At 46.8% G+C, this 23426-nt stretch overlaps 1 protein-coding gene across 1 annotated transcript in view; it reads right to left on the reverse strand.

Annotated features, from left to right (window-relative positions):
- The window catches only part of LOC140203618 (uncharacterized), a 99204-nt gene that overhangs the window by 9037 nt on the left and 66741 nt on the right, over nt 1–23426 (reverse strand). Inside the window, 6 exon segments of the mRNA XM_072269666.1 lie at nt 4602–4775; nt 7140–7249; nt 7252–7307; nt 13888–14069; nt 17421–17646; nt 23132–23217. Coding sequence (XP_072125767.1) covers nt 4602–4775; nt 7140–7249; nt 7252–7307; nt 13888–14069; nt 17421–17646; nt 23132–23217 — 834 coding nt within the window.

The following is a 23426-nucleotide window of genomic DNA, read 5'->3' on the forward strand; positions in this document are numbered from 1 at the left end:
TTGGAAGCAGGAGGGAAAAATTACCGGTAGTTGGAAAAATAGAAGTTCATGCCATCAATGAAAAGCTCTACACAATCGAAGCTTGTTTCCCACAGCCAGATTTCTTTGTCCTCAAAGAATTATAATTTACAAGGTTTTGGGGCAGATTTCACTACTACAGCAGACAGGTAAGAAAAGTCCCAGTGGTACAGGGGAGACAGTAGGCTTGGGACTCTTCAGTGTTATAGCCAGACACCAGGAAGCCAAGTTATCATGCCACCAGTACACCAGGTAATGACATCTCCAGCAAGAGGGCATCTAACTGCTTACCCCTGATATTCAATAACCCAACAGTTGTTTAAGACCCAACTATCAATGTCCTGGAGGGGCCAACATTGTTCAGAGTCTCAGCAGGACAGCCCACATGAGGTACCAGAGCAGATTGGATGTTGTGAACTCAATGAAGACCTTCCCATCTTCACCCTCTTCCCTTCCTAATTCCCCTTCTCCCATGCTCCACTCTCCTCTCCCATCAGATTCCTCCTCCTTCAGCCCTTTAACTCTTCCACCTCTACCAGGGGTTCCCAACCTTTTACTTGCCATGGACCAGTCCAATTAAGCAAGGGGTCTCAGAGTGAATGTGGAGAGGATGTTTCTTATGGTAGGGAGTCTAAGACCAGAGGACAGCCTCATAATAGCGAGGTGTCCTTTTAGAGATGAATAGGAAGATGAGAAGAAAGTTCTTTAGCCAGAGAGTGGTGAATCTGTGGCATTTATTGCCACAGTCAGCTGTGAAGGCCGAGTATTTTTGTATATTTAAGGCAGAGGTTGGTCAGGTCATGAAGGGATAAAGGGAGAAGGCAGGAGATTGGGGCTGAGAGGGAAAATGGATCAGCCATGATGAAATGCAGAGCAGACTAATGGCCTAATTCTGCTCCCATATCTTGTGGTTTTATGATATTGGGAACCCCTGACCTAAACCCTTCCAGCTTCCAACTTTATCCATCTTCCCCCATACCTGGTCTCACCTATCACCTGCCAGCTTGTACTCCTTCCCTCCACGCTCCCACCACTTCCCAGTCTTATTCTGGCTTCTTCCCAGTTCCTTTCCAGTCCTGATGAGGGGGTCTCGGTTTGAAACATCGACTCTTTATTCCTCATCAGAGTTGCTGCCTAACCTGCTGAATTCCTCCAGCACTTGGTGTGTGTGTTGTGGGTTGGAAGCAAAATATGCTTGACCCTGATGGACTGCCAAAGGCTGAGAGAGACACAATCTCCACCTACTGGCTGTTTATTAATACGTAAACCAGTACAAGAAAAAAAGAATTGTAGTCAGCATAGAGCAGACATGATCACATTGCACGGCAGGGCAGGCTTCTGACAACCAAGTCCAGCTCCTGGCCTTCACATCTGGCTGAGCTACTAAGACTGGCGGAACAGTTTCTACTGCCAGGAGAAGGCACCCAGGTGGGTTACTGATGCCTTAAAACCAGTCGCTTTGGGCTGATGCCAAACTGTCAATCTCTGCCATTCCTTTGCATTCATCAGCTGCACGGAGAGAGCTCGTCTGCTGTGTGGGCAACAACTTGCTCTCCGTGTTGTACTTCCCTGGCTTGCACATCATGTAGACAGCTAGGTCACAACATCCATGGTCCATTCCAACCAATGGAGGACCTCCAGGTCTAGCTCATTAACAGACTCCTTCAGCCGACTGGAGGACAGTCTCCATATGAAAGACCGGAAGAACTTAAGACATTGGAGCAGAGTTAGGCCTTTCAGCCTATCGAGTCTGCTCCGCTGTTTCATCATGGCTGATCCATTTCCCTCTCAAACCCATTTTTCCTTTAACCTCTGACGCCCTATCTAATTATTTGGTGATGCGTTGCCTGAGTTGCCTATTCAAACATCCAATATCAGTCCATCCTTTCTGAGATAAGGGGCCCAAAAATGCACACAAGACTCCAGGTGAGGCCTCACTACTGCCTTATAAAGCCTCAGCATTACATCCTTACACGCAGAAAGACTGGAATCCTCTCTCTCTCTCGCTCACACTGACACCAAGCTGTCTGGCCAGGGCGAACATCTGCCACCAGGTTTGGTTGCTAACTTGAAAGCCAGCTCACGTTCCCAACCTCCAAACCAAAGCCCCGCTTGGGCTGAAGGCTAAAGCAGTGAAGAGACCCATTGGCGTGACCCTCAGACGTTCCTTCAACGATATCCCTGCAGCTGAGGTCAGGAGTCCTTTAATAGAACATACAACAGTATAGTACAGGAAAAGGCCCTTCAGCCCTCAATGTTGTGCCAGACCAATTAAATTAGTAATCAAATAGCTAACTAAGCTCATCTCTCCGGCCTACACAATGTCCATATCCTCCCATCTTCCTCACATTCATGTGCCTCTCTAAATGTCTCTTAAAAATCTCTAATGTATCTATCTCAGCCACCACCGCAGGCACCCACCACTCTCTGTGTAAAAGATCCGCTCTCACATCTCTGAAATTACCCTCACTCACCTCCTCCTCTCCTTGGGACTCCCCGCTCTGGTTCTCTGCCTGCTCTGGATCTTCTCATCTCGAATTCCCGACAGGACATCGACTTCATCACTCCTCCACTGAATGCACTGCCCTCGACTCTCCTCGCACCAATCCCAACCTGACCATCAATCTGCCTCCAAAGCCAGTATGTCCTTCCTCAAGTATGGAGACCAGAACTGCATGTAGTACTCCAGGTGCAGCCTCACCAGTACCCTGTACAGTTGCAGCATAACTTCCCTGCTCTTCAATTCAGTCCCTCTGGTAATGAAGGCCAATACTGTATTCCATTTGCTTTTGTGATAGCCTGCTGCACCTGCAAACCAACCTTTTGTGATTCATGCACAAGTACTCCCAAGTCCCTCAGCACAGCAGTATGCTGGAAATTTTTACCGTTTAAATAATAATCTGCTCTTCCATTTTTCCTTCCAAAGTGGATGACATCACATTTACCAACATTGTACTCCATCTGCCAGACCCTTGCCCACTCACTTAACCTATCAATATGTATCTCTCTGTATCTTCTGCACAATTTACCTTTCCACTCAATTTGGTATCATCAGCAAACTTAAGCGATACACTACACCCGGTTCCCTCTTCGAGATCGTTAATATATATTGTGAACAGTTGCGGGCCCAGCACCGACCCGTATGGCACCACCGCTCACCACCGATTGCCAACCAGAGTAACACCCATGTATCCCAACTCTGCTTTCTTTCAGTTAACCAATCCTGTATCCATGCTAATACATCACCCCAACTCTTTGCATCCTTATCTTATGGATAAGTGTTTTATGCAGCACCCTATCAAACACCTTCCAGAAATCCAAGTAAATAACGTCCATCTGTTCCCCTCTATCCACTGTGCTCGTTATATCCTCAAAGAACTCCAGTAACTTTGTCAAACAGGATCTGCCTTTGCTGAATCCATGCTGCATCTGCCTGATGGATCCATTTCTTGCCAGATGTCTTGCTATTTCTTCTTTAATGATAGCTTCAAGCATTTTCCGAACTACAGATGTTAAACTAACTGACCTGTAGTTACCTGCTTTTGCCGACATCAGTTTTTGAACTGTGGCGTGACATTCGCCGTCTTCTAATCCACCAGAACCTGCCCACAGTCCAGAGAATTTTAGTTTATTTTCTTTCCTTATTCCCTTTCTTTATTAATTGCTTGATGGGTCTTTGTTGCTGTTTGAAATTTTCCCAGTCTTCCAGTTTCCCACTACTCTTGGAGGCTTTCTATTCACACGCTTTTAGTTTGACGCCTTCTTTAATTTCCTCAGTTATCCAAGACTGGCTCTCCCCACCCTTATTGTCCTTGCTTTTAACTGGAATATACTTTTGTTGAGCACCGGGAAAAATCTCTTTGAAAGACTTCCACTGCTCCACCATATAGCCTGTATTCCCAGACTACTTTTGCACCCTCCATTTGTATGGGAAACTGAGTCATACTGTGATCACTCTTTCAGAGAGGATCCCTAACTACAAGATCACTAATTTTACCTTTCTCATTGCACAGGACCAGATCTAAGATAACACATTCTCTTGTAGGTTAAGTAACACGCTGTTCAAGAAAGCCATCATTTATGCGTTCTATGAAGTCCTCCACAAGACTGTCTCGACCAACTTAATTCACCCAATCTATGTGCAAGTTAGTCTCCCATGATAACTGCCGTTCCATTCTCACGTGCCTGAGATATTTCTGTTTACTGCCTGTGCCACTGTAATGTGATTATTTGGTGGCTGATCGACAACTCCCACCAAGGATTTTTTTTCCCTTACTGTTCCTAATCTCTACCTAGATGGACTCAACGTTCTGCTCCTTAGATCTTATATCGTCTCTCACTGTCGCACTGATCTCATCCTTAGAGCGCTACTCCACCTCCCTTACCTTCCTGCCTATCATACCGTATAACCTGATATCCTTGGATATTTAATTCCCAATCTTGACCTAGCTGAGAGGTTGCTTTGAGCTGAGCTGTAAATCATCTACAAGATGTCAGCTCAGCTGAAATCATCTACATCTCGTAGATTAAATCATTAGTCCCACCTAAGGCGACTTAGCACGTCAACCAAGAGAAACTCTTACAGGAGTGGAGGATGATGACGTCTGCAGTCCTTCTGGTGACTTTGGCTTCACCAAGATCAACAGGGTTGGATTCTCCTGCAACTGGGACTCTTCTTGCAGGTTCTCTTCAGGGAACCCCCGTTCTTTGAGGAGCATTTCCTTCTGCTCCTGACTCTGCTGAATTTCCCTGCGCAGCTGCCTGGAGAGATAGCGAGATTTTCAATACCAAGCCATTGCACCAATATTAACAATGCCCTCTCCCACCCCTTCAATGTTCCAACCTCATGCGCAGTAGGGCCAGCACGCTTGGCTGTTCCAGAGGGAGCAGTACCGGGGGCAAGAATCACCGGCGAGTCTAACATTGAGGGGGGTGGGGTGCTCTCTGACATAGGAATGGGAAGTGTACCTGACCTTGCACTCAACGTCAGTAAGACCAAAGAACTGATTGCAGACCTCAAAGGGTAAGACGAGGGAACACACATCAGTCCTCACAGAGGGATCAGAAGTGGAGAGAGTGAGCAATTTCATGTTCCTGGGTGTCAACATCTCTGAGGATATCGATGCAGTTACAAAGAAGGCACAACATCGGCTATATATCATGAGGAAGCTGAGGTGATTTAGTATGTCTGCAAACACACTTGCAAATCTCTACAGATGTACCATGGAGAGCATTCTAATCGGCTGCATCACCATCTGGTATGGTGGGGGGGTGGGCACTGCACAGGACCGAAAGGAGCTACAGAAAGTTGTGAACTCAGTCAGCTCCATCATGAGCACTAACCTCCCCAGCATCCAGGGCATCTTTAAGGAGCGATGCCTCAAAAAGACTGCCTCCACCATCAAGGACCCCCATCGCCCAGGGCATGCCCTCTTCTCATTGCAACCATCAGGGAGAAGGTACAGGAGCCTGAAGGCACAAACTCAACAACTCAGGAACAGCTCCTTCCCCTCAGCCATCAGGTTTCTGAATGGACAATGAAACCATGAACACGAGCTGACTACTTTTCTCCCCCTCTTTTTGCACTACTTCATTAATTTAACTATTATATATATACACAGTTTTGATTATTATGTATCACATTGTACTGCTACCACGTAACAACAAGTTTCACAACGTACTCCAGTGATATGAACCAAATTCTGATTCTGTTCCGTATCACCAGTGATGAATCACCACACTTGATCAGAATCAGGTTTCACATCATTGACATATATTGGGAAAGTTGTTGTGAAACTTGCGACATAAAAACACTGTAAGTTGCAATAGGAAACATACTAAAAATTAAACTAAATGAGTAGTGCAAAAAGACTGCACGAAACAGTGAGGTGGTGTTCCTGGGCTCAATGTCCATTCTGAAATCCGGTGGCACAGGGGAAGAAGCTGTTCCTGAATCATTGACTGTGGGTCTTCAGGCTCCTGTACCTCCTCCCTGATGGTAGCAATGAGAAGAGGGCATGTCCTGGGTGGTGGGGGTCCTTAATGATGGTAAGAATATATAGCTGTGGAGGGACAGAACATAGAACCTGACAGCACAGTACAGGCCCTTCACCCACGATGTGGTGCTAATCTTTAACCTACTTTAAGGTCAATTTAACCTTTCCCTTCCACAGAGCCCTCCATTCTTCTATCATCCATGTGCCTATCTAACAGTCTCTTTAATGTCCCTAATGTATCTGCCTCTACCACCACCCCTGGCAGGGTGTTCCATGCACTCACTACTCTCTGTGTAAAGAATTTACCTCTGACATCCCCCCTATACTTTCCTCCAGTTACCTTAAAATGATGCCCCCCTTCCCCATTAGCCACTTCCAACCTGGGAAAAAGTCTCTGACTGCCCATTTGATCTATGCCCTTTTCATCACCTTCATCAAGTCACCTCTCACCCTCCTTTGCTCCAAAAAGAAAAGCCCTAACTCGTTCACCCATTCCCATAAAGACATGCTCTCTGATTGGGGAGCATCCTGGTAAACCTCCTCTGCACCTTTCCAATCATGAGGCAACCAGAACGCGACACAATTGTGTTGTGGGTAGTGGGGAAGTGATGTGGGATTAGAAAGAGGGTAAAAGGATTGGGGAGGGATTATAGAGGGGTAGTAGAGAATGTGGTTAAGACCATAAGATGCAGATCAGAATTAGGCCATTTGGCCCATCAAGTCTGCTCTGCCATTTCATCATGGCTGATCCATTTTCCCTCTCAGCCACAATCTCCTACCTTCTCCCCTTATCGCTTCATGCCCTGACCAATCAAGAATCTATCAGCATCTGTTTTAAATATACCCAATGACTTGGCCTCCACAGCCACCTGTGGAGCAAATTCCACGGATTCACCACTTTCCGGCTAAAGAAATTCCTCCTCTCCTCCTTTCTAAGAGGACACTCCTCCGCCTCTGTTCTGAGGCTGTGTTCCCTGGTCCAAGACTCTCCCTCCATAGGAAGCATCTCCCACATCCACTCTTTCGAGGCCTTTCACCGTTTGACAGGTGATGGCACACTGGGTGGCTGTGGGTCACTGGAGAGGGAGGGAGGGAGGGGGCAGGACTGGGAGGGGCAGTATAAACCTGCCTGACATATTCTTCCCGAGCCTTGGAGTCAACTGTTCCCAAGAACTTCTCGTATTTCTCTGAAGTGGAGCTCGGGTAGATCCTTTTGAAGTTCCCCATTTTTCGTCTTCGTACTTCTCCACCTGTTCCACCCAGGTAGCCTGGTTGTTTCGTGTCTCGTCAGCTCTAATATGAAAGCAAAGAGGAGGTGTCAGTTATTCCTTTTGAAAATTGATCTCTTGCCATAAGACCAGAAAACACAGGAGCAAAATGAGGCCATTCAGCCCATCAAGCCTGCTCCAGAATTCCATCACGGCTGAGATATTTTCTTTCTCCAGCCTTCTCTCCATAACCTTTGACCCCCCCCTTACTAAACAAGAACCTATCAACCTCCACTTACTCAATGACGTGGCCTCCACAGCCATATTTTGCAATTATTTCCACAGATTCGCCACCCCCGACTGTAGAAATCCTTCTTTGTCTCTGTTCGAAAGGGACATTCTTGTATTCTCAGGCTGTGTCCTCTGGTTTTAGATTCCCGTACAGAAAGAAGCGGCCTTTCTACATCCACTCTGCCTAGGCATTTCAATATTTGATAGATTTCAATGTGATCCTCCCACATTTTTCTAAACTCCAGCAAGTACAGGCCCAGGGCTATCAAACGCTCCTCAAAACTTAACCCTTTCATTCCCAGGATCATTCTTTTGAACCTTCTCTGGACTTTCTCCAATGCCAGCCCATCTTTTTTTTGATGTTAAAGGGCTGAACTGGTTAGCACGAGAAGGCACAGTTTTAAGGTGCTTGGAAGTAGATACAGAGGAGATGTTGGGGTAAGTTTTTTCACACAGAGAGTGGTGAATGCGTGGAATGGGCTGCCGGCAACGGTGGTGGAGGCGGATATGATAGGGTCTTTTAAAAGACTCCTGGATAGGTACATGGAGCTCAGAAAAATGGAGGGCTATGGGTAACCCGAGGTTCAGCACAGCTCTGTGAGCCAAAGGGCCTGTATTGAGCTGTACGTTTCTATGTTTCTATCATTATGTGCTGGGTCATATGACATCATCATTATGTGCCGTGCTGTATGACATGGGCGATCTTGGTCCCATGGCCATGATTGGGCCATGGCCCCATGGGAAGCAGGGATTTAGATTCTTAGACCACTGGGATCTGTTTTGGGGCAAGGATGAATTGTACAAAAGGGACGGGTTGCACCTTAACAGGCGGGGGACCAGCATTCTGGCAGGCAAGTTTACCACTGCTACACTGGTGTGTTTAAACTAAATAGTGGGGGGGGAAGAGAGGAAATATAAGGATGGAGTTAAAGGGAAAGAGAGAATAAGGAAAGTTAAGAAAGACAACAGAATTAACAGGGCAGAAAGCTCAGGAAGGGATCGGAGAATATGGCCAAGTGCAATAGGAATCGATGTGAAAGGTGAGGGGAGTACTCTAATGGATTAAAAGTATTATATATCAATGCACGGAGTATAAGAAATAAAGTGGATGAGCTTGAGGCTCAGTTGGAAATTGGCAAGTATAATGTTGTAGGAATAACAGAGACATGGCTGCAAAAGGACCAGGGCTGGAAAATAAATATTCAAGGGTATACGTCCTATCAAAAGAACAGACAGGTGGGCAGAGGGGGTGGGGTGGCTCTGTTGGTGAGGAATGAAATTCAGTCCCTTGCAAAGGGCGACACAGAATCAGGAGATGTAGAGTCAGTATGGATAGAACTGAGAAATTGTAAGGGCAAAAAGACCTTAATGGGAGTTATCTGCAGGGCCCCAAACAGTAGCCTGGATATAGGGTGCAAGTTGAATCAAAAGTTAAAATTGGCATGTCGCAAAGGTAATGCTACGGTTGTTATGGGGAATTTCAACACGCAGGTAGACTGGGAAAATCAGGTTGGTCCAGACCCCAAGAAAGGGAGTTTGTGGAGTGCCTCCAAGATGGATTCTGAGAGTAGCTTGTACTGGAACCTACCAGGGAGAAGGCAATTCCGGATTTAGTGTTGTGTAATGAACTGGATTTGATAAGGGAACTCGAGGTAAAGAAGCCATTAGGAGGTAGTGACTATAATATGATAAGTTTTCAAATACAATTTGAGAGAGAGAAGGGAAAATCGGAAGTGTCAGTATTGCAGTTGAACAAAGGGGACTATGGAGCCATGAAGGAGGAGCTGGCCAAAGTTGACTGGAAAGATACCCTAGCAGGGATGACAGTGGAACAACAATGGCAGGTACTTCTGGGAAGGTGCAGGATCAGTTCATTCCAAAGCGGAAGAAAGATTCTAAGGGGAGTAAGGGACGACCATGGATGACAAGGGAAGTCAAGCATAGTATAAAAATAAAAAAGTATAACATAGCAAAGATGAGCGGGAAGCCAGAGGATTGGGAGACTTTTAAAGAGCAACAGAGGATAACTTAAAAGGCAATATGGGGAAAAAAGATGAGATACGAAGGCAAGCTAGCCAAGAATAGAAAGGAGGATAATAAAAGCTTCTTTAGGTATGTGAAGAGGAAAAAATCAGTTAAGACCAAAGTTGGGCCCTTGAAGACAGAAACGGGTGAATTTATTATGGGGAACAAGGAAATGGCAGATGAGTTGAACAGGTACTTTGGATCTGTCTTCACTGGGGAAGACACAAACAATCTCCCAGATGTAATAGTGGCCGGAGGACCTAGGGTAACGGAGGAACTGAAGGAGATTCATATTAGGCAGAAAATGGTATTGGATAGACTGATGGGACTGAAGGATGGTAAATCCCCAGGGCCTGATGGTCTGTACCCCAGGGTACTTGAGGTGGCTCTAGAAATCTTGGATGCATTGGTAATTATTTTCCAATGTTCTATAGATTCAGGATCAGTTCCTGAGGACTGGAGGGTAGCTAATGTTATTCCACTCTTTAAGAAAGGAGGGAGAGAGAAAACAGGGAATTATAGACCAGTTAGCCTGACATTAGTGGTGGGAAAGATGCTGGAGTCCATTATAAAGGATGAAATAGCGGCACATTTGGATAGCAGTAACAGGATTGGTCCGAGTCAGCATGGATTTACGAAGGGGAAATCATGCTTGACTAATCTTCTGGAATTTTTTCAGGATGCAACTATGAAAATGGACAAGGGAGAGCCAGTGTACCTGGACTTTCAGAAAGCCTTTGATAAGGTCCCACATAGGAGATTAGTGGGCAAAATTAGAGCACATGGTATTGGGGGTAGGGTACTGACAGGGATAGAAAATTGGTTGGCAGACAGGAAACAAAGAGTAGGGATTAATGGGTCCCTTTCAGAATGGCAGGCAGTGACTAGTGGGGTACTGCAAGGCTCGGTGCTGGGACCACAGCTATTTATAATACATTAATGATTTAGATGAAGGGATTAAAAGTAACATTAGCAAATTTGCAGATGACACAAAGCTGGGTGGCAGTATGAAATGTGCGGAGGATGTTGAGATAATGCAGGATGACTTGGACAGGTTGGGTGAGTGGGCAGATGCAGTTTAATGCGGATAAATGTGAGGTTATCCACTTTGGTGGCAAGAACAGGAAGGCAGATTACTATTTGAAAGGTGTCAGGTTAGGAAAGGGGAAGTACAATGAGATCTTGGTGTCCTTGTTCATCAGTCACTGAAAGTAAGCATGCAGGTACAGCAGGCAGTGAAGAAAGCTAATGGCGTAACAAGGGGAGTTGAGTTGAGTATAGGAGCAAAGAAGTCCTTCTGCAGTTGTACAGGGCCCTGGTGAGACCACACCTGGAGTATCATGTACAGTTTTGGTCTCCAAATTTGTGGAAGAACATTGTTGCTATTGAGGGAGTGTAGTCGAGGTTCACGCGGTTAATTCCCGGGATGGCGGGACTGTCATATGGTGAAAGATTGGAGCGAATGGGCTTGTATACACTGAAATTCAGAAGGATGAGAGGGGATCTGATTGAAACATACAAGATTATTAAGGGATTGGACACGCTAGAGGCAGGAAACATGTTCCCAATGTTGGGGGAGTCCAGAACCAGAGGCCACAATTTGAGAATAAGGGGCAGGCCACGTAGAACGGAGTTGAGGATAAACTTTTTCACCCAGAGAGTTGTGGATCTGTGGAATGCTCTGCCTCAGAAGGCAGTGGAGGCCAATTCTCTGGATGCTTTCAAGAAAGAGCTAGATAGAGCTCTTAATGATAGTGGAGTCAAGGGATATGGGGAGAAGGCAGGAACAGGGTACTGATTGTGAATGATCAGCCATGATCAAAGTGAATGGTGGTGCTGGCTCGAAGGGCTGAATGGCCTACTCCTGCACCTATTGTCTATTGATAGCTCTTGGCAAAGTTATCTACAGAAGTGGTCTGCCACTGCCTTCTTCTGGGCCAGTGTCTTTAAAAGACGGGTGACCCCAGTCATTATCAATACTCTGCAGAGATTGTCTGCCTGGCGTCAGTGGTCACATACCCAGGACTTGCGATCTGCACCGGCTGCTCATACGACTGTCCACCACCTACTCCCTGATCAGGGGGCTAACCAGGTGCTACATATTGTCCAAGGGTGACCTGCAGGCTAGAGGGGGGAAGGGGCACCTTACACCTCCTTTGGTAGAAACGTAACTCCGCCTGCCACCCAGAACTGCTCACAATACTCCAAGTGCGGTCTGACCAGTGCCTTATAAAGCCTCAGCATTACTTCCTTGGTGATATGTTCTAGTCCTCTTGAGCGCAGTCTAGCCCACAGTCCTCACTCCACCTCTGCATGCCTGCTGAATCCACCTCCTTTCCCCTTTGTTGCAGCTCTAAGCAGCAGGAGGAACTTCTGACACAAGAAAGTCTGCAGTTGCTGGAAATCCAAAATGCTGGAGGAACTCAGCAGGTCAGGCAGCATCTGTGGAAGGGAATAGACAGTCGACATTTCGGGCTGAGACCATTCATCGGGACTGGAAAGGAAGGGGAAGATGCCTGAATAAGAAGGTGAGGGGAGGAGAAGGAGGATAGCTGGGAGGTGATAGGTGAAGCCAGGTGGGTGGGAAAGGTCAAGGGCAGGAGAGGAAAGAATCTGATAGGAGCGCAGAGTGGACAACAGGAGAAAGGGAAGGAGCAGGGGCCACAGAAGGATGTAATAGGCACGTGAGAAGAAAGGAATGGAGGAAGGAATAGTGAAGAATGGGGGAGGGTCGAAATTTGTTTTCCAGAAGGAGGAATCGATATTCATACTGTCACGTTGGAGGCTACCCAGACACAATATAAGGTGTTACTCCTCCACCCTGAGGGTGGACTCACCTTGGCACGAGGAGGCCGTGGACTGACACCTGGGAATGGGAATCAGAATTAAAATCTTTGGCCACCAGAATGTCACGCTGGTGGCGGATGGCACAGAGGCGCTCGGCGGCTATGCCTGAGCAGTGGGAAAATGTGGAACTTTAAAATGTGCAGGGAATAGCAGCGATACATTGGAGGGGAGGTTTTTATAAAAGGATAGGAGAGGCTAACATTAAGATCGAGGATTAATTTTATGCACCAGATAAGTTTGCACGTATTTGGAATTCACTGCATGGTGTTGATCAGGGCATGACAGGCGACAAAATCCAACAATGTACAACAATTATACAGAATAAAGAAAAGAGATTCCGCAGGTGCTGGAAATCCAAAGTAACAGACACAAAATGCTGGAGGAACTCAGCAGGTCAGGCCGTATCTACGGAAAGGAATAAACAGTCAATGTTTCTGGCCAAGACACTCCATTAAAGAATAAGGAAGTAGACAAAGGTAAGCCAGAGGTTAAAGTTTGGATATGGAATATAATGTGCATAAATATATAAATACTAGTATGGATTTACAAAGTAGACAGCGTATCAAAATGTGGTTTATAGTGTTTACAGTTCAGTGCAGTGACAGGGTAATAGTTAGAGGGGGTTGGGGGTCGGTGGGGGAGTAACTAGGATGGTTGATCAGATGAACTGCCTGAGGGGAAAAAATCTTTTGAGATGGCATGAGGTCTCGTTTTCAGAAACCCAAGGTGATTTCCCGAAGGGAGCTTTTGGAAAAGTGAGTTTGCAGGGTGGGTACAGTCTTCAGTGATTTTCCTGCCCACTTCTTTATTCTGAACGCATACATCGGCTTCCCCATCTGGGGAAATAGTCCTTCCCCCTTCCCTCTGCTTCTGTTTCCCACTCTGGCCTCTCACCTCTTCTCACCTGCCGGTCACCTTCCCCTGGGCACTCCTCCTCCTTCCCTTTCTCCCACGGTCCACTCTCCTCTCCTATCAGATTCCTTCCTCTCCAACCCTTCAACTTTCCCACCCACCTGGCTTTACCTATCACCTTCTAGCTATCCTCCTTCCCCTCCCTCCCCACACCTTTTTATTCCTTTCCAGTCCTGAAGAAGGGTCTCGGCCCAAAATGGCGACTGTTTGTTCATTTGCGTAAGAGGAGCAGAATTAGGCCATCTGGCCCATTGAAGCTGCTTTGCCATTTGATCACGACTGATCCCTTCCCATCTCAGCCTCAATATCCTGCCTTCTCCCCATAACCCCTCATGCCCTGACTAATCAAGGATCTATCAACCTCTGCCTTAAATATACCCGATGACTTGGCCTCCACTCCCATCTGTGGCGATGAATTCCACAGATTCACCACCCTCTGGCGAAAGAAATTTCTCGTCATCTCTGTTCTAAATGGGTGCTGCCTGGCCTGCTGAGTTCCCCCAGCACTTTGTGTGTGCAGCTGAATTTGACAGCAGGAATATTCATTAATTATCATTGCCCAACGTGGCACTCTTCAGTCTTCCAGTCACCTGTACTCCCGTGACCACCAGATCTTAGGCAGCTGTTCCTTCTTTCGCGGCCTCTCTTCCTCCATGTCTTTCTGCCGGCCACAAGCTGCAAGGTTAATCATGCAGAGTGTATCATAAAGAAGATCCTCCTTCACCTCTTGATCAAGATTGGAGTCCATCACAGAGCTCAGGGAATGCTTAACCTGCAACATTAATAATTAAAAATTAATAGTGTTGGCCAAAAAGAACAACAGTCTACAAATCAGTGAATTCAAATGAATCAAGGGCAGTGGAAGTAGGCAAACAAACTGTCTTTGTTCTTACCACATGCTGAAAGGAGGTGGAGGTGGCCATTTTGTGAGACTGTCCTTGCACACCCTCCATTTTGTGAACTCTTCGATTCTAGCTCTGGGATTATCGAATCAGAGCAATTGAATGTGGACGCAAGGAGTTTCAGCTAACGACCGGCTAACCCGGGACCACTCTCAGACAAGCAGCTATTTATAATGTAAAGTGGCAGACTTGGAGAAGAAATCTACAACCTCATTAGGCTCAGTGCCTGGGTCAGCTACCTTAGCTGCTTTGAACCAGGCCGAGTTGAAAAAAACAAAGGCACGGGTCTGGGGGTAAAGACCATTGAACAATGCTGGCTGGAGCCCTGGACCAGAGCCATTAAGAAGGTGACCCAGGTAGGGTGCCACTTCTCAGCCCAGTTTTGCATCCTATCAATGTCCTGCTGTAACCTCTGACAGCCCTCCACACTATCCACAACATCTCCAACCTTTGTGTCATCAGCAGATTTACTAACCCATCCCTCCACTTCCTCATCCAGGTCAATTGGTGGCCACCGGGAGGTCCCGTTTTTCTCTGGTGGATGGACTGTAGGTGCTCGTTGAAGCGGTTTCCCAAACTGAGCCGGGTCTCTCCGATATACAGGAAGCCACACCAGGAGCACCGGATACAACAGATGACCCCAACAGACTCACAGGTGAAATGTCGCCTCACCTGGAAGGACCGTTTGGCCCCGAATGGTAGTGAGGGAGGAGATCCAAGTGCAGGTGTGGCACTTCTCCTGGTGGCCACCAATTTTAATTCTACTTCCTACTCCCATTCCAACATGTCAGTCCATGGCCACCTCTACTGCCGCAATGAGGCCACACTCAGGTTGGAGGAACAACTCCTTATTCCGTCTGGGTGTGTCTGTGTGTGTGTGTGTGTGTGTGTGTGTGTGTGTGTGTGTGTGTGTGTGTGTGTGTGTGTGAGTGTGTGTGTGTGAGTGTGTGTGTGTGTGTGTGTGTGTGTGTTGCTTTGGATTGCCAGCCTCTGCAGATTTTCTCTTGTTTTTAATCACCCTCTGGTGTCTTCCTCTCTGGAACCATTTTAATGTGGATTTAACTATGGACAAATGCCAGGTCTTTGTCTATGGGAACTATCATAAACGACCATGGTCTTCCACCCATCTACAGATGCATATCTTCCATTGTGTCATAGTCTAAGAGCACTAAAAGACAGAAGTAGGCCATTTGGCCCATCTAGTCCATGCCAAAATATTATTCTGCCAATTCCTATCAATCTGCACCTGTACCATAGACCTCGATACCCCTGCCATCCACATACTTATCTAAACTTTTCTTAAATGTCGCATCCGCCACTTCCGCTGGCACACCCTCACCACTCTCTGAGTGAAGAAGATCCCTTTCATGTTCCCCTTAAACATTTCACCTTTCTCAATTAACCCATGACCTCTAGTTCTAGTCTCACCCATCCTCAGCAGCAAAAGCATGCTTCCATTTACTCTATGTTCCTCATGGTTTCGTACACCTTTATCAAATCTTCCTTGATTCCCTGTGCTCCAGAGAATAACTTTCCCTGTAACTCAGGCCCTCGAGACCCAGCAACATCCTTGTGAATATTCTCTGCTATCTTTCAAATCATTGATATCTTTCCTGTAGTTAGGTGACCAGAATACTCCAAAGTAGGCCTCACCAATATCTTCAAGAGCTTCAATCTAACAACTCAGCTTCTGTACTCAACAATTTGATTAATGAAGACCAATGTGCCAAAATCTCTCTTTATGAACCCATCTATCTGTTTCCACAGGGAGCAGATTTTGGGATAACAGTCAGAAAGTTGGTTTAACTTTTTTTTACTTCAAGGCTGTCATTGTCAAACTGCTTCTGCACTGTGTTCACTCTTCTACTCAAAGTCAAGTTCAAAGTAAATTTATTATCAAAGTACATATGACCATAGGCATATGTTGATTCACTAAGATTCACTTACTTGAGGACATTCACAGTATTTAAAAGGAATCAAACAAAACATCCAGAATAAATAAATAAACAAACAATAAATATCAAGAATATGAGATGAAGAGTCCTTCAAAGTGAGTCCATAGGCTGTGGGAGCAGTTCAATGCTGTGGTGAGTAAAGTTAAGCGAAGATATCCCCTTTGGTTCACGACCCTGTACCTTCTTCCTGATGGTTGAGTGGGGTAATAACTGTTCCTGAACAGTTCCATTGAACTGTTGCTGCTAAGTTAACAAATTTCACGACAAATACCGGTGATAATAAACCTAATTCTAATTCTGATCATATATGCCAATCTGCAACTGTGCCACTAGTTCATCGACCTTATTCTGTACACTGCACATGTCCAAATATAACACCTTTTCGATAACAATAATAATGGAAAAGTGGAAAAAAAACAATAATAATGGGAAAAAACACAGTAAATATAAATACATTAGATAGCTTATATGCATAGCTTGACTGTATGTCCATAAAGTGATGCTGGGCACAGGAGTTTCTGTACATAAGGTGACTCTGACAGGAAATGATAAAGTAGTGGTGGTTGCGGGTATGTGGAGGGGTGGGTTAGCGGGTGGGGGTGTTGATCAGCCTCAGTACTTGGGGAATTACTGACTGACCATTACAGCGCCGGTGTTTAGGACAACGGTGAAGGTCCTCCATCTGTGGTGGTGTTCAGAGATTCCTTGATCATGCCCGTAGCTTCCGCTCGGTTTTCACTACTGTCGGACATGTAAATCCCAGGTGGAGACTCAGGAACACCGCCAGACTCAGATGTAGGAGGATTCTTCATTGCTGTTTGCGTAACGGTTTTGTTTTAGTGGTCAGTGCTGGTAGTGCTGAGTTGAGCCCTCGAACCTGGAGGTCCGGTACACCGCTCTCAGTCTGGCCTCTACCCTTTGACCTGTTTGTCATGGGTGACCCTATCCAGAGCCAAAGCCTAAAGCCCCGGCTCCAGCGTGCAGACCTCTCCGGGTCATTGAGGCGCACAAGCCTCCAAACCCTACAACACGGTTGTGGTCCTCTTGGAGGACTGCTAGGGGAAAGTAACAGTTTTTGAGTCTGCTGGTCCTGGTGTGGATGCTACAGAGCCTCCTCCCTGATGGGAGTGGGGACAAACAGTGAGCAGGGTTGGTGGGATCCTTCACGATATTACTGGCCATCCCATCATGATGTTACATTTGCATGTTTTATGCGGTCACCTAAATTATCTGCTTAATCTTTATGTATCCCAGAGGCGCGCGTACCTTCATCAGCCAGGGTTTCAAGGTGTGGTCCAGCAGGATGTCAAAGCCGAGGAGCTGAAAGCAAGCACTCCCAGACACGTGATTTGGGAAGCAGGTGAAGGAGGTGTTCCTCAGGGCCGGATACACAGACAGAATGGTTTTGATGATCACGTCTTCAATACTGCTGCACAGCACCTCCAGGTCATAGGCATTGCTCTCCATGTACTGGTTAAAGAAAGACAGCTTTCTGCAAGGAACAACATTTTACACAGCCGTCAGTTCTAATCTATCGCAGGCCACCGTTCATCCATCGGATGGCATTGCCGAGTGACTTCGCTGATCAAGTACTCTGCCCCACCATTTGTGTTATTGTGTGACAGGTCAATAGCACTGCAAGCCACAAGATAGACTGCGTATCCATTGAAGGAAATATCAGCTCTCTTGATTAATTTCCCCCCTTTTTGACAGGATTTATTGGAAGTGATTTCTTGCCGATTCATAGTTGCCTTTGAAAAGGTTGACCGCACCCTGAACCCACGATATTCCATCTTGTGAAGTTGTCTGGTGGTTTACATTCACAGTCAGAAAGCACTGCAGTAAACAAACAGGCCCTTTGGCCCATCTAGTCCATGCTGAATCATTAATCTGTCTGGTCCCATTGACCGGCACCCAGTCTGTAGCCCTGCCATCCATGTACAAATTTATCTTAAATGTTGAAATCACACCTCCATCTATCTCTTCTGCTGGCAGCTTGCTCCATACTCTCACCATCCTCCGAGTGAAGAAGTTTCCCTTCATGTTCCCCTTAAACTTCTCACCTTTCACCCTTAACCCACGAGCTCTAGTTCTTGTCTCACCCTCCCAAGCTCCGTGTAACAAGCCTGACGTAACGAATCAGTGTTTCTAGAGTCATTGTCATAGAAAAGTACAGCACAGGAACAGGCCTTTTGGCCCATCTAGTCCATGCCAAAACCTGCTAAACTGCCCACACCCATTGACCTGCACCAGGATCATAGTCCTCCATCCTATCCAAACTTCGCTGAAACGTTGAAACCGAGCACGCATGCAGCACTTGTGTTGCCAGCTCATTCCACACTGGTCACCACCATCTGAGTGAAGACGTTTCTCCTCATGTTTCCCTTAAACTTTTCACCTTTCACCCTAACCCATGATCCCTGGTTGTGGTCACACTCAACCTCAGTGGAAAAAGCCTGCTTGCATTTACCCTATCTCTACCCCTCATAATCTTGAATATTTCTGTCAAATCTCCTCTCAACCTTCTACATTCTGAGGAAGAAAGTCCTAACCTATTCAATCTTTCCTTATAACTCAGGTCCTCCAGACCCAGCTACATTTTTGTAAATTTTTCCTCTACTCTTTCAACCTTATTTACTATACATCTTTCCTGTAGGTAGGTGACCAGAACTGCATACGATACTCCAAATTAGGCCTCACCAATGTCTTACACAACTTCAACATAACATCCCATCTCTTGTACTCGATATATTGATTTATGAAAGCCGATGTGACAACAGCTTTCTTTCTACCTGTGACACTACTTTCAACGAATTTTGGACCTCTATTCCCAGATCCCTTTGTTCTACCGCACTCCTCAGTGCCCTACCATTCACTGTGTAAGACCTTCCCCGGCTGGTCCTACCTAAATGTAACACCTCGCACTTGTCTGCATTGATTTTCAGCTGCCATTTTTTCAACCCATTTTTCCAGCTGATCCAGATCCTTCTGCAAGCCATGACCGCCTTCCTCACTGTCCACTATATCCTCAAACGTGGTGTCATCTGCAAATTTACTGATCAGGTAACTACATTATCATCCAGAACACTGATAGAGATGACAAACAACAATGGGCCCAGCACTGGTCCCTGCAGCACACCACTGGTCACAGGCCTCCAGTCAGAGAGGCAAACCTCTACTACCCCTCTCTGGCTTCTCCCACAAAGCCAATGTCTAATCCAATTTACAACCTATGCTGAATGCCAAGCAACTGAACCCTCTTGACCAACCTCACATACGGGACCTTGTCAAATGCCTTGCTAAAGTCCATGTAGACAACATCCACTGCTTTGCCTTCATCCGCTTTCCTGGTAACTTGCTCAAAAAACTCTCCAGGATTGGTTAGACATGACTTACCATGCACAAAGCCATGCTGACTATCCTGAATCAGTCCCATGTCTATCCAAATCCTCATATATCCAGTCCCTTAGAATACTTTCCAATAACTATCCCACTACTGATGACAGACTGAGCAGTCTGTAATTTCCTGGTCTATGTTTAGAACCTTTCTTGTCACTAAGAATTATTTAAATATCTCTGCTAGGGCCCCTGCAGTTTCTGCACTAGCCTCCCCCCAGGGTCTGAGGGAACACTTTGTCAGGCCCTGGGGATTTACCCACTCTGATTTTCCTCAGGACAGCAAGCATCTCCTTCTCTGTAATCTGCATAGGGTCCATGAATTTACGGCCCATTGCAAGCAATGGTAAGGCCACAGCAGTGTTGTAGGCCTCAAATATGAAGAGGAAATGGGAGATTTCCCTCACTAAAGAGCTTTTAAACAACAGCTCAATAGTTGCCATGTCTTACAGACCTTTATTCCAGATTTACCCGATCACTTATGTAAATTTGTCTGCCTTCATGGGATTTAGCTCACATTTCTTTTTTCTAGGTCCATGGTTCTTGCTGGACACGAAATACCAGATTGGGACGATCCCAATTAGCAGGACATCCTAAGAGATATTCCAGTCCAGGGACATTCCCTGTGGCAAGGGACGTAGAATTGACTCCTGCTCATTACTGTCATTATTTATTCATCATTAATAATGACTCCTGTCTGCAGATTTGAATGAGAGAGTGTTTAGCATTGTCTTTCCACTCACTTTTATCTGTCATTTCAGTCACGGTCCAGTCAGTTGACTCCTCATTTCTGTTCATTTCCTTTTCCCCGTGTTTTACCTCCTTGACTAAGGCACCTGATTCCCATCCGAACTGGAAACATAATAACTCCGGCTTATATCTACTTGGGACTGGACCGTCACCTCAGCCAGTGCGGCAAAGCACGTTCCGGGCCACTAAGAATAGTCGACTCTAAGTTGCTTCGGTGCCTAGGGTTGCTTTGGGAATTCTGTTGTCTCGTGTCCAGTTGAGTATTGCCGGCCGTTTGCTGCTATTTCAAGTCAAGATACGAACGGACCGTCATTGTTTGGTTTTGTAGTTTCGTGTCCTGCTGAGTATTGCTGGCCGTTTGCTGCTACTCCGAATCAAGATATAAATTGTCTGTTGTTGTTTGGTTTTGTTGTTCTGTGTCCAAGTCTGGGCTCCGTATCCGAGTCCGAGTCCAAGTCCGGGCTCCGTGTCCCAGTCCCAGTCCAAGGCCAAGTCTGGGCTCCGTATCCGAGTCCGAGTCCGAGTCCGGGCTCCGTGTCCGAGTCCGGGCTCCGTGTCCGAGTCCGGGCTCCGTGTCCGAGTCCGGGCGCTCCGTGTCCGAGTCCGGGCGCTCCGTGTCCGAGTCCGGGCGCTCCGTGTCCGAGTCCGAGTCCGTGTCCGGGCTCCGTGTCCGAGTCCGGGCTCCGTGTCCGAGTCCAAGTCCGGGCTCCATGTCCGACTCCGGGCTCCGTGTCCGAGTCCGAGCCCGAGTCGGAGTCCGGGCTCCGTGTCCGAGTCCGAGTCCGAGTCCGGGCTCCGTGTCCAAGCTGCATAACCAAGCTCTGGGTCCAGGCTACTCCAGTTTGTTGTCCATGTAAGCATCTAATCCTCACTCTCCGGCCTTCCTCGCAACTATTAATAAACACACTTCTGTTAATTCTACCTCCGTGTCGATGTTCTGCACTTGGGTCCACTTCCAGTCGTCCATTGCAACAATTTCAGCTTCACTCCGTTCCTTAAGGTTGTTATAGCCATGGGGTGGTAATGGGGACGAGCTCCCGCTGCCTATTAAATGCTCCCAATGGCGAGTGCCTCAATATTGCCTCTGACAACCAAGTCACAGCTCCTGGCCTTCACGTGTGGCTTAGCTACTAAGCCCGGATATGGAGAGCAAGCTGTTGCCCATGTAGCAAGCTCCCCATCTCCACGCAGTTGATGAACCCAAAGGAACGGCAGAGAGCAACACAGCCTGGTACCAGCAGCATCGCAGGAGTTGCCAGTCAGTGTTGAACTCAACGTGGGACTGCCGCAGATGTTCTCCCTCAGGGTTTACTCCTGAAGCCTTCCCTATGAGTGGGTGTAGTCGCAGGGCAATGGGAGGTTTGAGATCAGAGTTTTCCTTCTCCTAGATGAGGGGCCAGCCATGGTTGATGAGTCCCATCTGCCTGAAGCGACTGGATTTAAGATGCCATTAACTCACCTTTGCCCCTTCTCCTGTCAGTAGAAATGATTCTGCCCAGCTTAATGGCTAAGCCACATGTGAAGGCCAGGAGCTAGACTTGGTTGTCAGAAGTTACTGGAGGGCATGGTACAGGATTCTAGGACAAGAGGGCGTGACTTCAGGATTGAAGGACGTCCATTTAGAACTGAGATGCAGAGAAATTACTTTAGTCAGAGGGTGGTAAATCTGTGGAATTTGTTGCCATGAGCGGCTGTGGGGGCCAAGTCATTGAGTTCATTTAAGGCAGAGATAGATAGGTTCTTGATTAGCCAGAGTATGGGGTGAAAGCAGGGGAGTAGGGATGACTGAAAGAATTGGATCAGCCCATAATTAAATGGCAGAGCAGACTCAATGGGCCAAATGGCCCACTTCTGCCCCTATATCTGACGGTCTTATAGCATGCCATTGGGAGCATTCCGCCAGTTATGACAACCTAAAGTAGTGGCAACAGAGTTAAGGGCTTCACTAAGCTGCTGCTGTGTGCCCCTTCCTTCTACAATGTGCCTGCTCGCTAAGGTTGTTGCGTGAATGAAGCCAGCGAAGAAAATTACTGGTAGATACAAAGCAGCTTCTTTATTCGACAAAGCAAGGTAGAGAAGGCATTTTATGGAGACACTTCTGGTCGAAAGGTCTGGCCGGCCTGACGTGGGGCTCGATATTTTATGTGCCAAACGGCAAAGGGCAACTCCATACATACAACACATGGACAATGTTTTCTTTGAAACTACATTCGACCTTCACGCCTCCTGATTCACAGCCACACCACACACATCCAAATGAATTTTAATCACCATTGTCGGCTGGGATTCATGGGTTTTAGGAACCCATTGTTCAGAGCTGGCCACATGTTCGGACTTGGTCACGTGTTGGCATGTGGTTAAAGTGTCCCTCTAGTGATCTGAAGGTCGCTAGTTCGAGCCTTGGCCGAGGCAGCGTGTTGTGTCCTTGAGCAAGGTACTTAACCACACATTGCTCTGCATTAACACCACTGCCAAGCTGTATGGGTCCTAATGCCCTTCCCTTGGACAACATCGGTGAGACAGAAGGGAGACATGCAGCATGGGCAACTGCTGGTCTTCCATACAACCTTGCCCAGGCCTGAGCCCTGGAAAGCTTCCAAGGTGTAAACTTCCAAGGGGAACCTTCCATGGTCTCACAAGACAGACGCCTACATATAAAGTTCAGATCTGCACTCCAAATAAAATCCACAACACATATTCAGATATGAAGACTGGTAGCCAAATTCAATTGCTAAATGTCTATGTCCTAACCCCAAAAATCACTCCAACGCTGACCTTCTATAATGTGCCTGCTTGTGGTGAAGGGTGCACCCTGCTGCATATGGTCTCACCTTTTACTGCCTTTCTTTTCATCCGGGACAAAGTTCATGATACGCTTGTTGATGGCGTAATTGGTGAGGTGCATGCAGACGTCATCCTGTGAGAGAGGCAGAAGATAAAGATGTTGGTTTCTCAGTCAGGGACATTGCCCTCAGTTATTGCGTCACACTAACGCCACCCCAGCCAGATGCTGCTCAAATGCTATTTTCCTCATTCCTCTCAGCTTCACTTTTCCTGCGGTGATGAAGAGCAGTCGGCAGGTGGCAAGAAGGTGAAACTGAAGGAAGCCTTGCATCTTAAAGCAGT

Source organism: Mobula birostris, chromosome 10 (genome assembly GCF_030028105.1).
Source record: "Mobula birostris isolate sMobBir1 chromosome 10, sMobBir1.hap1, whole genome shotgun sequence".
Classification (NCBI taxonomy): Eukaryota; Metazoa; Chordata; class Chondrichthyes; order Myliobatiformes; family Myliobatidae; genus Mobula; species Mobula birostris.